Here is a 15,265-nt window from a genome sequence, read left to right on the forward strand (position 1 = left end):
ATGCAGATTCCTCCAATTTTATTTTTATAGGCCTAGCAGGACCAGTTTAGTTATTTAGAGTAAACCATAATCATAAAGGTGGGAACAAGGTAAAAATGTCATGCTGACCCATTAAACAGTTATTTTGATGCTGTCCAAACACTGTACCTCCCTCATTTTCCCATATGATTCTTGATTGCATGCAGCAAAATTGTAATAAACCAAATGGATTTAGGAAATCTTAATAGAGTTGCATGAGTCATATTGTATAGCCATATGTGTACATATGGATTTTTACATGTATGATGTAAATTTTAAGTAGCAATTCATTCACACTGCTGGGTTTTGTTTGTTTGTTCTTAACATCAAAAGGTATTGGGGTTTTGTCAAAATTTTTGTCTTGAGATATCAACTTCTCACACTAAAAGGACAGGCTTTCCTTATAAAACATCTGTGGGAGATTATATTTTTTAATGCTATAAGGGATTTTGAAATATTGAAAAAAGAAAATTTCAGTATTGATTTTTCTTTCTTTAAAAAAAAAAAGACTTTTGTTTCAATCAAGATAAACATTTCCATAAAATTAAGGGGTAAGCCAAAGGTACTAGTTTCTTTATGCCCCTTATCATTATAATCGGAGCAATAAGTATTCAGAATTATTGCTACACGTTGGTAATAAACTTCTGCAACTTTTTCTTAGTACAAATTTTAGTTTTTCTGCATTCTTCTCTTTCTGTCATTCTTAGGTCCTTCATTTTTCATTCTTCACAAAAAAAAACTGGGAATTTATAGTGGGAAGTTAGGAAATCATTTAATGTTGAATTTTCCTTATGACATTTAGCCATTGTAAGAAAACCAGATGGCCTGCAGCATTTGGTGTGATGTTGCACTTTATCAGAACACTTCTCCTTAGCCATCTTCATAATCTTGGGGAATTACCAAATCTTTTTCTTTATGTCTGAGATGAAGTTCCTTTGTTTGGTCTAGCTCTGTCTCCTTATGCTTTAGCAGCTGCAGCTCCACAATGTGGAGCAGGAGTATTGACTTCTTACTACTGCTCTAACAAGGATATCGAACCATATAAATTGATTTTGTGATGAAGTTAGTCAATACGTATTTATCAACTGCTTACTAAGTGTCTGACACTGGGGAGACAAAGGCAAAAATAGAGTCCTTGGCTTCAAAGAGCTCATATTCTAGTGAAGAGACAACATGCAAATAACCATGAATATATAAGACCTCTATACAGCATAAGTGGAAGGAACAAGGAAGAGGGAGATGTCCTTCAGAAGTAGAATCTGAGTTGAGACTTTGAGGAAGCCAGGGAAGCTAGGAGGCAGAGGTGACAAGGGGAGTGTCGGGGCAGGGCCCAGCCAGGGCAGATGCGTGGCACTGGAAGTGACGTGTTGTGTGTAAGGACCACTGAATCGGCCAGTTCATGTGGATTGGCCAGAGTGTGCGGGGGAGAGCAAAGTATAAGAAGGCTGGAAAGGTAGAAAGGGCTTTCACTGCCAAAAAGAGGACATGATATTTGATCCTGGTGCTAATATGGAAGCACTGGAGTTTATTGAATGGAATTAAGAGCAACATGATTAGGGGATTTTATGTTTGAACCTGGAGGTGAAGGGAGCCACTGGAGTTATTGACTAGAAGAGGATATGATTTCACATACGATAAATCATATAAGCATCAGTCTCCGTAGAGTCTGTTTGTTCTTTTTTTATATTCTAAGAATAGTCGTTTGATCCATTTAGGATTTGTTTAGTTTTAGAATGATGCCCAAAATAATCTTGATAAACAGTTCCTGGAACCTAGCCAAAGATCTTTTTGAGTTCTAGTAGAAGACAGTTTATTTTTTAGGAAAAAATCTTGTGTAAAAATTCCAGGAAAAAATTAGTTTTTTGTTTGTCTTTTTTTTAAAACTCTCACATTTCCCAGTAATTTAATGGCTAAATTTATAAATACAAAAAAAACCATAAAAGACTAAACCAATACATTGATGAAATTGGTCATTTAATTAAATTTCATTTCCTTTTAAGTGGAAATTCAATATGATAGATCTCTGGAGATACTTAAATCAAAATAGAAAAAAATATACATTTTTTCTCAGCTATGCATTGTACTTGAACAAAAATCATTCATTTCTCAAGACACAAAAACTTCATAAACAAAGACAGAAAAGCAAAGCTGTATAATCTTTTACCAGCCACAATGCAATAAAATTGTGTGAAGTAAAGTCCCACTGACAAAAGCATTAAAAATAGTATTTTTTACTACTAAACACTGAATATATGAAAAGAGACAAAAAATAATGTGAACTTCTAAGGAGCTCACAATCTATTGGAATAGACAATAATCAAGCAAATATGTACAAACAAGAGATAGGATAAATAGGAAAAAAATTAAAAGAGGGAAGTGATTAATGTTAAGAGAGGTTGGGAAAAGTTTCCTTTCCTATATGTTTCAGATAGAAGATGAGATTTTTGTAGGGATTTAAAGGAAGTCAGGGAAGGCAGTAGACAGAACCAAAAAGGGATTACATATTCCAGGCATGAGGGACAGCCAGAGAAAAAGGATACGTAACCTTGATAAGTAATTTTCTATCAGATCTATGGAGAAAAGAAAAGTTCATGACCAAACAAACAGAAGATAACATGGATAATTTTCTTCACATAATAAGGAGTTTTAATAAAGCTAATAAATATAAGGAGTTTTAGTAAAGCTAAGATTAAAAGGAAAATAATTGGGAAAAGTCTTTGTAATAAGTTTCTCTGATAAAGATTTCACTTCCAAGATATATAAGAAACTGACTAAAGTTTATAAGAATCATTTCCCAGATGATAAATGGTAAGGAGAAAGAAAAGGTGTTTTTCAGTGATGGAAATAACTAGAGGCTTAAATAACTTAATACTAAAGAGTTGGCAGGTCAAAGAACAAATAGAAAAAATTGTTCCATTAAAGATAATGACAGCAGTTGAGACAACATAGAGAAATTTTGGGGTTGTAACCAAAACACTCCTTAAGGGAAAAATTTATATCTTTAAAGTCAAATGAAATAAAAGGCTCCTGCAATACTGTGTTACTAATAGGTAGAGAAATACAAATTATACCGATTCTTAGGTTATCGCTATTCCCATGAGGTTAGTAAAGATGATTAAAAAAAGGAAAATTCTCTGTTTTGGAGGGTGTATGGAAAAACAGGCATATTGGTGTACTCTTGGTGGACCTGTGAGTGAGTACAATCATTCTGGAAAGCAATTGGAAGTATACACAAAAGATTCCTAAACAATACATGCTCTTCAACCTAGCCTTACTACCATCACTGTACCTATACTTGAAACAGATTTTTAAAAAAAATTGGAAAACATTTTATGTAACCAAAGGTATTTATAGCGGTTCTTTTTGTGATAGCAAAAAAAAATGGAAACTAAGGGAATACCCATCATTTGAGAGATGGTTAAATAAACTGTGGAATACTATTGTGCTATGTAAGAAATGAGAAAATAGATGATTTCAAAAAGACTTGGAAAGACTTGTATGAACTGATACAGAATGAGGTGAACAGAATGATCATTATTATAAAAATAAACAATTTTGAGGGCTTTATAAACATATGAAGAATCATTTGTATAAAAAACCCTGTAAAAATAAACAGTTTGGGGAGCTGTGACACCTATGATCAATACATTCATCATTCCAGATTTCAAAGGATCAGTGATGAAACATTGCTTCCTGACAGTAAGGTGACTGATTTATGGTGCAAAATGAGATATCTTTTTTTGTCTAGTCAGTTAATAAGCATTTATTTAAGTGCCTCCTAATAAATGCTTATCAACTGACTATACAAAAAAATCAGGCATTGTACTGAGAGAAAAGCAAGACAGCCCCTGCCTTAAGAAACTCACAACCTATAGCCAATGGGGGAATTTGTTTTGCTTGACTGCATATTTGTTACAAGGAATTTATTGTTCTTTTCTCATTTTTCCTTTGGGATGAGGGAATGGAAAGAAGAAAAAATAGATTTCAATTTATTAATTTAAAAAAAAATTATAGGGCTACTCCAGATGCAGAATGTTACATGCACTTTCAGATGAGGTTAATTTATTTTAGTTTTGCTAACGTGTTTTATTTTGTTACAGTATATCAAGGAGTTGGGATAATCTAAATGTTTGTAATGCAAAACCAAAAACATATCAATAAAACTTTTTTTAAATGTCTATTGAAGGTAGCTAGAAACTAACATCAAATTCTAAGGCAGTCAGCTATGGAGTAATCCGCCCCTGTATAGGTAATTGAATAATGTAAAAGTTGGCAATTGAACTAAAAAGCATACTTTGGATACATTGTTGAGTTCTTAACTCTTTGTTCTTGGTATGATTTCAACTTGTGACTTTCAAGAACTTCTAGTTGTTATAATAGCCTTAGTATTGTTATTTATAAGCTATAATCAATATTTTTTTAAAATTACAAACTTTAATAGCCATAAGTAAAACATAATTGGATGAACACAAAAGAGATAAAATCTTATACAAGCTTTTATTTAACAGGATAGAGCAAAATAGCAAATAAAATGCTTTTGTTCTCTTGTTCAATTCTAGATATGCCTAGAATTCTTTATAAGCTACTTTTCACACTTTTGGTTTGGTTTCTATTATTATATAATCAAATAGGTCAAGAAAGGAATAATAACATATTTTGACAGAGAGAGTACATTGGAATGTTATTCCTATAGTCCTAATAGAACAGATATTATTAAAGTTATCGTGTACTCTATCATCCTCCTCATTATGTCATCCTTCTCTGAAAGTTGTAACAGAGATCGTGGTATTAGTGACTTGTGATATTTTTTGATCGTGAAAGCTTGGTCTGATTTAAAATTATATATGCATAAGAATTTAGAGTTCCACAAAAACTGTCAAAATGTCAGAATATTTCCCCATTTGGAAGAAGGTAAAGTTCATCACCCTGAAGAATAACGTTTGATCAAATCAGAGGATGAATCTTTCTGTACTTTATTGGAGGACAAGCGTGATTGGGAAACAAAATTACTAAGAGATGTTTATGAAAATATCTAACAACAAACAATGAAATCTAGCATAGACCAAAGTTCATACTTTTGGTAGTATACAATTGATAAAGAAGCTGAGACTTTCCGGAAACTAAAATCATCATTAAGTATCACCATTTAGCATTTAGAAGAAAATTTATTCTAGTTTCTTTGACAAGAAAACCCCAAATGGTGTCACAAAAAGTCAGAAACGACTGAATAACAGCTTATTAAATAATAGTTTTTGTCTTTTTGGTATCTTTTTATTGATACCTAAGTAGTGCAGCTAATTTCTCTTTAATATTTAGAGACTAGACTACATATGTCACAAAATCCAAGTTTTAGGAAATTATATTAGTATAGTGGGAAGAAAGTATTGGAGTTGGAGTCATAGGTGCTGAACTTAAATCCTGGCTCCATTACACCTGGTTAATCTGAGACAAAGCATTCGACTTTAGTTTCCATATGTGTCAAATCCGGAGGGCCATGGTCCATTTCTCTCAAGTTCCCTCCAGCTCTAGCTTCTATGGTGCTATTCCCATCTCTGCTACTTGCTGTGTGTATGGCCTTGGAAAAATTACTTTTACCTTTCTTAGTCTCAGTTTTCTCATCTGTAAGTAGAATGTGACTTTTGAGGTCTCTTCCAGGTAAAATTTCTGTAGTTCTTTATATTTTATAGCAAGAACTTTTATTGAGTGCTGAGTTTCAGGTACATGTGCCTGTAATAACCTTTCTACTAGGCAGACTTGGACCTACAAAAGTCAAACATCCCCTCTTAACCTGATAGATGCAACAGAAGGCAAAGCAAAAACATGATGTGGAAAGAAGCTATGTTTAACAGGATTTCTCTGAAACCTCAAAATCAAAGCAATGATACAGTGTTAAGAAACAGTACAGAAATAACAGAATTGCAGAATTTTAGAGGTAACAGGGACTTCTGTGATCACGCAGTCCAAACCATAGCCAAAAGGAGACTCTCCTGTAAGCTACCTAACAAGCGATGTTAAGTGAATGGTATTCCAAATGTGTAAGTCAGTAACTTACTATCATGAATTCACTTTTCTCATTTATAAAGAATTAAATGCTTCGTATTTTATAAGTTTCTTTATCCCCTTCTAGTTAAGAATAGTATTTTCTTTTTTAATTTTCATTTTATTTCTTTTTAGTTTTCGGCACTCATTTTTGACTTTGAGTTCTAAATTTTCCCCCCTCCCTCCACTCCTAGCTCCCCAAGACAGCATGCAGTCTGATATAGGCTATACATGTACAGTCATACTAAACAGATTTCCACGTTAATCATGTGAAAGAAGAATCAGAACAAAAGGCAAAAACCATGAGAAAGAAACAACAACAACAAAAAAAGAAAATGGTATACTTGGATCTGCCTTCCAGCTCCATCGTTCTTTCTCAGGATGTGGATAGCATTTTCCATCTCGAGTCTTTGGAATTGTCTTAGATCTTTGCATTGTTGAGAAGAGCTAAGTCTGTCAAAGTTGGTCATGGCATAATGTTGCTTTTACTGTGTACAATGTTCTACCTGGTTCTGCTCACTTCACTCAGCATCAGTTCATGTAAGTTCTTCCAGGAAAAACAGTATTTTCACTAGGTCCTTTTGATCCAGACATATGAAATAAGCATCCTTGGATTCAACCCTTTGATTTTCAACATATTGATTGTGTGACCCTGGGCAAATCTCTTAATCTCTGTGTCCAACTATAAATTATAGAGCAGATAATCTGCATTGGTAAAGGGAGTTTCCCCACCAGGAATTCACAGTAGGCCATAGATCTATTCAATCAAGAAAAGTATTACTTGTGCCCAAAAGGATTCGCCTCTTTCCACACACCCTCCCCCACAAGTTTTCTTTTGGATAGGGCAATCTTCTCTTATTTCCTAGGATATTTGGAAGTGAGAAAAAAAACCTAAAAATCTTTCCTTTTAATAATAGTAGTCAGGACCAATTGATTACAATGATTTGGAGGACTAAGCAAATGTGATGCTATATTGAGAACTATGTTGGCTCAAGACTACTATATGCATTAAAAATGCTCAATTTATAAAAATCATCATGTCCACTGGTATTAAAATAACTTAATGTTTTGAAATCATGTGTTAAATTTTTATTATATCTATCTAGCTCTCACTTTGAGGATTTTTGGAGGATTGTAGGGGTTCCACATCTATATCTTACAGATTTTTTATTGGAAAAAAGTTATTGAATGTTACTGTACATGAACACATCTGTCATATGCAGAATACTTCAGTGAACCTTTGCTTTGACTGCTCTAAAGATAGTCTTTCATTACTTAAGCTAGCACAAAGAATGTATAAGTTAAAAACTTCTCAGAGCTCATCTAATCCAAGTTCTGCCTGAAGAATAAGACCTCTCTCCAGTATCTTGACAAGTAGCTATCCAGCTTCTTCTTAGAGACCATACTCAGTCAAACTTTGGCTGTTCTGTGGCCAAGCAGAATAAGTATAAATGAGACCTGTGTGCCTTATAAATGAATGTATTTCCCCTTAAAAGATAACTGTCTTCTCTCTCTGTCAATAAAACCAGTAGATTTGCCTGTAACCTTTCTTATTTCAGCTTTTCAACTGAGTTAAAAACTTTGGCCTAGATACATGGTTATTAGATATTGTTAGTATTTATCAGGGGAATTGAACCCCAAAACTCTAATAGTACATGTTTCCTATCAATTTAAATACTAAGGTCAGGAGCTTAATTTCAGAAATGACATTAAAAGGTTGAAGTGTGGAAAATAGAGCTCAGGTCCTGGTTCCTTACAGTTCTTTTAATGCTCTATGTCATTATTGTCCCCAGCCTTTGATGACGATATAGTTTCAACATCTGATGTCTCCAGATATATTGAAGACCCCGGTTTTGGGTACAAAGACTTTGCTAGACGAGGAGAAGAGCATTTGCCAACATTCCGAGCTCAGGTATGTGATTTTCTTGGAAAGAATCAGAATATTGTGGGTTTAACTATTTTAATTACTTGTTGGAAAATAAACTGAAATATAAAGGAATTAAGTAAATTCAATAAACATTCCTACTCAACAAGAATTTATTAAGTACCAACTATGTAAAAGGCACAATTGGGCAGTTAGTATAAGGCCCATTCCTTATTTGCTTTAGTGTAGTCTTGGGCATTTGGCTGGTTTCAGGTAACAGGATAGCGTTTGACTCCTCTCCTTTGCGAGGAACCTAATGGAAAGTGAACTTTTCTGACCTTTTGCTTACTTATACTTTCACAGATAACGGCCTAAATGAGATAGTGCCAGTAAGCAGAAAATACAGATTCTTCAAATTATGTGTGACCTCAAAACAAATGATGTTGCTCATGTGTACAATAGAAAGGCATTTTAAATAACTGAATGCTCCTCTCCTAGGGTAGTGGAAGGGAGAGAAAGAAACAATTTATAACAGTGGTACCAGTCTAGCTAAATCAGTCCTGGAGAATACAAGTTGGGACTGGGGCTAACCCAGGGAACTTATTGGATGGTCTTGATGAATCAAGAGATATACTAATTGTGAAAGTCAATTCTTAGTAAAATTTCAAATTTTCTTGCTTATTTGTTTTAAGAAACTGAGTAAATTATTGCTATTTGTGTGGAAACAGCAAAAAACTAAATGACACAAATCTTTAATCTGAACTTTTAATTATTTTAGGACTATACCTGGGAAAATCATGGGTTCTCCCTGGTTAATAGGCTTTACTCCGATATTGGTCATCTTCTTGATGAAAAGTTCAGGATGGTCTACAATCTCACTTACAACACTATGGCCACGCATGAGGATGTGGATACAACCATGCTGCGACGGGCTTTATTTAACTATGTTCATTGTATGTTTGGAATCAGGTAGGTGAATTACGGTAAATGCATTTGAAATTAGTTTTGCAATCGTGTGACTTAATACTCAGATATAAAGAGTAAATTTCAGTCAAAAAATATTGTTCGTAGGCTCCTGATCAAAACAACTTAATGATGAAAATGTAGAATATATTTTCTATTTCAAGTAAATGTTTGTATTTTAATGTGAATGTATGTGCAAGGGAGGTATTTAAGTATGCTGAAGGGAGAAGATGGATCAGCGATTTTTGTTCTATTGAAAGGAAATGGATGAAATTTGGAAAAATTTCCTGGAAGAATGATTGTATTAGGGATACCCAGTGTTTATTGAACATTGTCAACTATATGCTATTTGAGAGGCCATAGAAAAGGTGGAAGAAACAGTTCCTACCTGTAGAGATCATAGCTTATAGACTCTATCCATGGGGACAAATTAATTTTTCACCAAATGCTAAAGGGACTTGAGAGCAATGAACCGATGAGTGTTGGACGTTATTGATCAGGAAAACTCCTGGACAATATGATTTCTTAAATGGACTTTGAAGCAGTTTATGGAGGAATGTAGTTCATTCCAAACAGGAACAGATAGATATAACATGTTGGCACTCTATAAATCATGCTGTAGCTTTTCTTAACTTTTCCAAAAATGTTTGAGAATAGAACTAGAAATCTAATGGCTGGAGTCTACTTTCTATAATAGTCCCAGATTTCTAAACTAAATTCTAAAAGATTTCTAACTAAAAAATTCGAGTACCTGTCAGATTAAAATGTAGAAATCAGAAAAAGTAGAATTGTAATAATGTTATCTCTAGAAAGAATCTTGGTGATGAACTAATCCAACCCATCTCATTTTATAAATGCTTAGGTATGATGATTATGATTACGGAGAAGTTAATCAGTTACTTGAACGAAGCCTGAAGGTTTACATTAAGACAGTGACTTGCTATCCTGAGAGGACTACCAAGCGCATGTATGATAGTTATTGGCGTCAGTTCAAACACTCAGAAAAGGTAAGCCTTTTATAAGAAAGTCTGCTATGCCAGATCTTGAGATTCCATGTCTAGTGGAGAAGGAACCTCGAAGGTCATCGAGCTCAACCTGTTCTACAGATGAGAAAACTGAGGCTCAGGAAGATTAAGTGACTTATATATCTGGATACCATACAGGATTTGAAAAAAAATCAAAAGATGGCATGTGAAGATGGTAGTAGGAGGTAGCCATTTCAGTAAAGGAAGGAGATTTAATTATCTTTTTTTTAAAAAAAGATGAAACTCTGCACACTTTGAGAGCAAAGTTTTGTAAGATTATTTATTGACCACTAAATTCCACTTGCATCTGATTCACTATTTAGCTTCTTGGTCATATTTTCTACCATATGTGGATGCACAAAAGGTAGAATAACAATTGCTTTTGTAAATTTTCCCTGAAGTGCAGTCTTCAAAATATACACTTAAAGAAACCAACATTTTTGACTCAAAATTAAAGCTAGTGAGATATTTTGTTCAATGAGTGATCAATAGCCTTCTACCCTAGCATCTCCCACTTTAGGTGTTTCATTAACTCTGACCACTGGACAAAATTCAGTAGATCTGAAGTAAACCAATTTTGATTATTCAGTCATTTTTGGTTAAGTTTATCACACAACATAGATAAAATGTACTAAATGAAAGAAATATGGTCCTGAAAGAAATTGTTTGTAAAAGGAATCATATTTTATTATTGATTTCCATGATGCTTTTAAGTTACGCATTAGTGAGAGAGATCATTTGGCTAGAAACAGAGCAATTTAATTGATAACAAAATATCCATAATATTATCCAGGCACAGTTAATCAGTCACGGAACATTTATAGTAAGTGTTTATTATTTATGTGCCAAGTTCTGTTCTAGTGCTTTGGCTACAGAGAAAAGCACTTGCTAATCTCAGAGAACTTACATTCTCATGGAGAGAAACATGTAAGTAACTGGACATATACAAGAAATATACAGAAATTATAAGGCATTCTGTAGGGGGACATCTAGGGAGACTAAACAAGGTCTTCTTCAGAAAGTGAAATTTGATCTGGGGCTTGAAGGAAGCCAGAAAAATTAAGAAGCAGCGCCACATATGAGCATTTCTCTGTGATGACGCTTGGTACTGGTGGCTGATGTAGCATTTCCTACTTTATCCCTTTCTCTGGGCTAAATGTGTTTTTAAATAAGAGCATTACCTTTTAATTCGAGAAACATCCTATAAGCTAAGAAAGGAAAATAATTTGAATCCAATGGCAATTCATTGATTTTAGTGATTAAGAAGACCAGTCACAATAAATAAGAAGTGTAATATAAAAATATTTTAAAAGAAATATGATCATTTTTTTTAATTACTTGAAATCTTGTATTTGCTTAGCACTTTGAGGCAGATTTCAAAATAACTTTCATGTTAACATATGACAGCATCTATAAAAGGAACTTACTAAAATCCCCCATAAAAATTCTTGCATGGACCATGACTCAAGGAAGTTGTGTGGACACTCTTTAGCTGCTTAGATCAATACCTGTCTTGACTTTTCAGAGAAAGGAGTGGTGTGTGGCAAGAAATCTGGCATTTCTAAGAACAAACAGAAGTGCAATCTGAAAGGAAAGAAAAGCATATTCCTGCAATTCCATACAATGGCAAAACAGGAAATTATATGGTTTAGTGTGAAAGCAAATTTCCTTGGGAAAATGTACTTTATATAGATTAATTATGTAAAATTAGAAGTATCACTTTGTGGTATTATGACCCATTTGCTGGTAAACAAAGCTATCTGTAACCATCAGACCTTACTTAAATTGGCCCAAATTCTGAAATGTTTAGGATCTGATAAACAGTAACATAAAGAAAGCTCTACTCAAGTGCAAATGAATTGTCTTTCTCTGACTAATCAGAGCCAAATAATTAAAGCCTGAGTAATTCAGAGATACCTTGAGTTTAGTTTGTTCTTAACTGAAGTTGGTTGATGTTACTATGAGTAATAACCTCTTTTGAAATCCAGCAATCATTCATTTGAGTTTTTTGAATCAACCTTTTATGTTTCACTATATTTAGGCAAGGCTAATGTGACTCCTCTGAGAGAGATATATCTTCTACAAATATACTGTTTTCACGGAAGACTGGAAAATATACAGATACTTGTATTTATATGTTTAGGAAAACTTTCTGTTAATAACAAAAATCAGATTTATGGAAAATGAATGCCGAATTGTTTGCCATACTCTTAACAGAAAAAAACATGCCTTCCCCTTCAGGTTCATGTAAATCTGCTCTTAATGGAAGCCCGCATGCAAGCTGAACTTCTGTACGCTCTTCGCGCTATAACTCGCCACTTGACCTGAATCGTCATTGCAGAGAAAGCCCCACGTCCTGGATGTGTGGAAGCCCTTTTCACAGATGATACGCACCAGAAGCTGCTTGTGATGTAGCATCAAAAATGATTCAGTTCTCTCGTGTCCAAGTGTAGCCGTGTCTTTGGTTCTGCGGCTGTCATGTGCAATGAGGTGTTTTATTTTTCTCGATGCTTAACGTTACTAATGAAAGCAAACAGAACACTGAGGAGCACTGCTTTACATCGTTTCTAGTTGGATTTTTGTATAATGGTTACAGATCATGAACCTGCTTTGTTAAAGCTTAACTTCAGTGCTCTGAAGTGTGTGTGTGTGTGTGTGTGTGTGTGTGTGTGTTGTGTTTGTGTTTGCTTTCTTCCAATATAGGAGAAGCGCTTATGTTCTGTTGGAGCCATCATTGTTCAGGTTATTGGAACGAATCCAGCTAGGAATGTCCCCATCTGGCCCTTCTCAGATCCTAATGCTGTGTCCTAAGGCTGGCAGAGGAAAAGCATGCACTGGGGAGCCGAGCCGCTGCTCGCTGGGTGCCCCTTTGTCTCCAGGAGATTATTTGTCAGGCACTGGTTTTCCTACAGCTATTGGTGATATCGTGAAATGTGATGCAACCATTGTCCACAGTTTAATGTGAAATTAATCATGATGAATTCTCTAGCATGCTACTGAAATGCCAAATTCAGCCATTTTTCCTTTCTTTTGTGCAACGGAAGTTTTAGTTCTCCATTTCAGATGTACATATTAAAGTAGAATTATGCACAATCCTTTCTATCACTGACGGTGACCCTCAGTCTTCTGAAGGCATGCGTGCTTGCTTAGAGTGCTGCTTACTGTGCACTTAGTGGGCACCTGGACACTTTCATACACACAAGACTGACCAAAAAGTTTTTCTTTGCACATTTTTCCTTTCTCATATTGCTTTTCTCTATTGTGAAAAGCAAAGGAAGGCTAATATATTTTTCCTGTTAGGTCTTTAGGAATTATTTCCCATAATTTTCATTCATTTAATAAGTTGAACAGTTTATTCAAAGGTAAAAAATTGTGTTTCTATGCATTAATGTGAGTGAACAAAAAAAAAGAAAGTGCAATATGTTTTTTTATTAAAACCACCAACTTTCCCCCTATTATGTCACTGCAAAAGTGTCCTTCTAAGTATAGCCATAAAGAAATTCTGAGTCAAATTTCTTTATTGCACAAGGCTTAACTTTTCTGTTTTACCTTACTGGAGTTGAACAATCCTCTCTTTAAATGCCAAAGCATCCCCTTCCCCAGAAAAAGCTCTTTAGACAACGGAGAAAATCCAAGTGGGGGGAAGTTAGCTGCCAAAAAAAGTCATCTTTAAGCATTTGGGTTTGTTTTTTTTTTGCTTGACTAGACTATCTTCAGAGAGCACAAAATTTCTGTGTTTATAGCTTTACTTTGTGTTGTGTTGATGAACCAGTGAAGTGCCTAAGAGATGCTTACACCTATCCAGTAGGACACAACCACACTGCTTAAGTGTTTTTAGGTTAAAGGTGACTTGATTTTTTTTTTTTACAATGCAAATGGTCTAAAAGAATTTTTAGTTTCTCATGGAAAGTATATGAAAACCCAGACTATCCATGGAAATTTCATTTGAGACTTTCATTTTGGTCATCTTTAAATAGAATTATTTTTTTTCCATATAATAATCATGGATCCATAAGTTACTAAAATCCATTTCCCCCTTTATTTTCATCATCCCTTTGCTGTGACAAGACATTAGACTGTTTTGTTTTGGTTTGGTTTGATTTTTAGTTCCAGATAAGAAAATGAAAAAATGATTGTAAATGTAATGGAAGATCTGCATTTGGGGATTGCAGACTTTTGCTTGAAATCCTCCTTGTGAGGAAAAATCATAAATTTTTATGAAGACAGGGTGGTTTATTTAAAGAGATTATTCAAAGAACTGCATACCAGAATCTCTTCTGTGTTTTTTTTATTACATAGGCTATATTTTGACTTTATTCATTATCACATATATAAATATATACACACATATACACAATTAACAACTAAGTTATTCAGGAGAATGGCAAGAGGCAGATGACGACCACATAAATGTCAGTTTGACAGAGATGTGAATGCTTCAAGTCGAGGATACCTAGTACTCTTGATGTTTTTTTAACTGAAGTTCCTTCAGTTGGTAGCCCCACTTTTGTTGCAGATAAACTGTACTGTAGTATAAAAAATTTTACTTCAAAGACGTGAAGGGAGGAGTTCTCACAGATTTTCAGAGGAGCTTTTAGAAAACAAGGTGTGAAACAAGGTTTAGGTAACTAATATAACCACCTAATGATAGTTTTCTTTCCTGAAACTGAAGTATCCAGAGTTTGGAATATGGAAATATTAGTGCCTTTACTCGATCTCTTATCTGGCAGAGTTTCCTTTGAGCTCAGCATTCATCTTGTCACTAATGGGGAAAGTAGATGTGGAATTATTAATAGAAATTAAAATTGTTTCATTGTGAACCTCAAAGTGAATCAGCCTAGAGAAATTGATTTCTGAAGGTGCCAAAGCACTTTCTATAATGTAACATGCACAGCATTCCAAGTGGTGAATGCCATGTTACGAGTTTGCTGTTACCTTTCTGCATATATTGCAAACTCAAAATTCTGATGCGGTTTTCCAGGGTGGTATTTTTTCAGAGTATTGAATTTACTATGTAATGATTTATAGTATAGATTTTATACTCAAATGTAATATTTTTAAAATAGACATTTGTTCAGAATAGGTGTAAAGTTATGATTATACCATATGCTTACCTACACCTTGGGCTCACATTGTGCCAAACTTAAATGTGCAAATGTAAGTTTAAAAAAAATATTCATGTGAATGTAAATCCTTGAAGTTTGTTGTTTATGTTCTGAAAATTCATTTTAACAGTCCCTTGAAGCATATGCTCAGCTATCCCAGTTTGCCCCCAGTAAAATCTTAAGTCAAGACCCTCAGCTGATGAACAGAGTGCTTAGATGAAGGAACTAGGCACATATAAGAGAATCTTCCA

General features: G+C 34.3%; 1 protein-coding gene and 1 pseudogene across 2 annotated transcripts in view; one reads left to right on the plus strand and one right to left on the minus strand.

Annotated features, from left to right (window-relative positions):
- The window catches only part of SESN3 (sestrin 3), a 73,924-nt gene extending 59,885 nt beyond the window's left edge, over positions 1 to 14,039 (plus strand). For both annotated transcript variants that reach the window (XM_072611302.1, XM_072611303.1), the window contains exons 7-10: positions 7,851 to 7,969; positions 8,700 to 8,890; positions 9,747 to 9,891; positions 12,151 to 14,039. In XM_072611302.1, the coding sequence (XP_072467403.1) occupies positions 7,851 to 7,969; positions 8,700 to 8,890; positions 9,747 to 9,891; positions 12,151 to 12,237 (542 nt within the window). In that variant the 3' untranslated portion in view covers positions 12,238 to 14,039. The remainder of the gene's footprint in view (positions 1 to 7,850; positions 7,970 to 8,699; positions 8,891 to 9,746; positions 9,892 to 12,150) is intronic.
- Positions 642 to 7,206, minus strand: LOC140503197 (COX assembly mitochondrial protein homolog pseudogene; annotated as a pseudogene).
- Positions 14,040 to 15,265: the final 1,226 nt, after the last annotated feature.

This window comes from Notamacropus eugenii, chromosome 5 (genome assembly GCF_028372415.1).
Source record: "Notamacropus eugenii isolate mMacEug1 chromosome 5, mMacEug1.pri_v2, whole genome shotgun sequence".
In the NCBI taxonomy this organism is placed as follows: Eukaryota; Metazoa; Chordata; class Mammalia; order Diprotodontia; family Macropodidae; genus Notamacropus; species Notamacropus eugenii.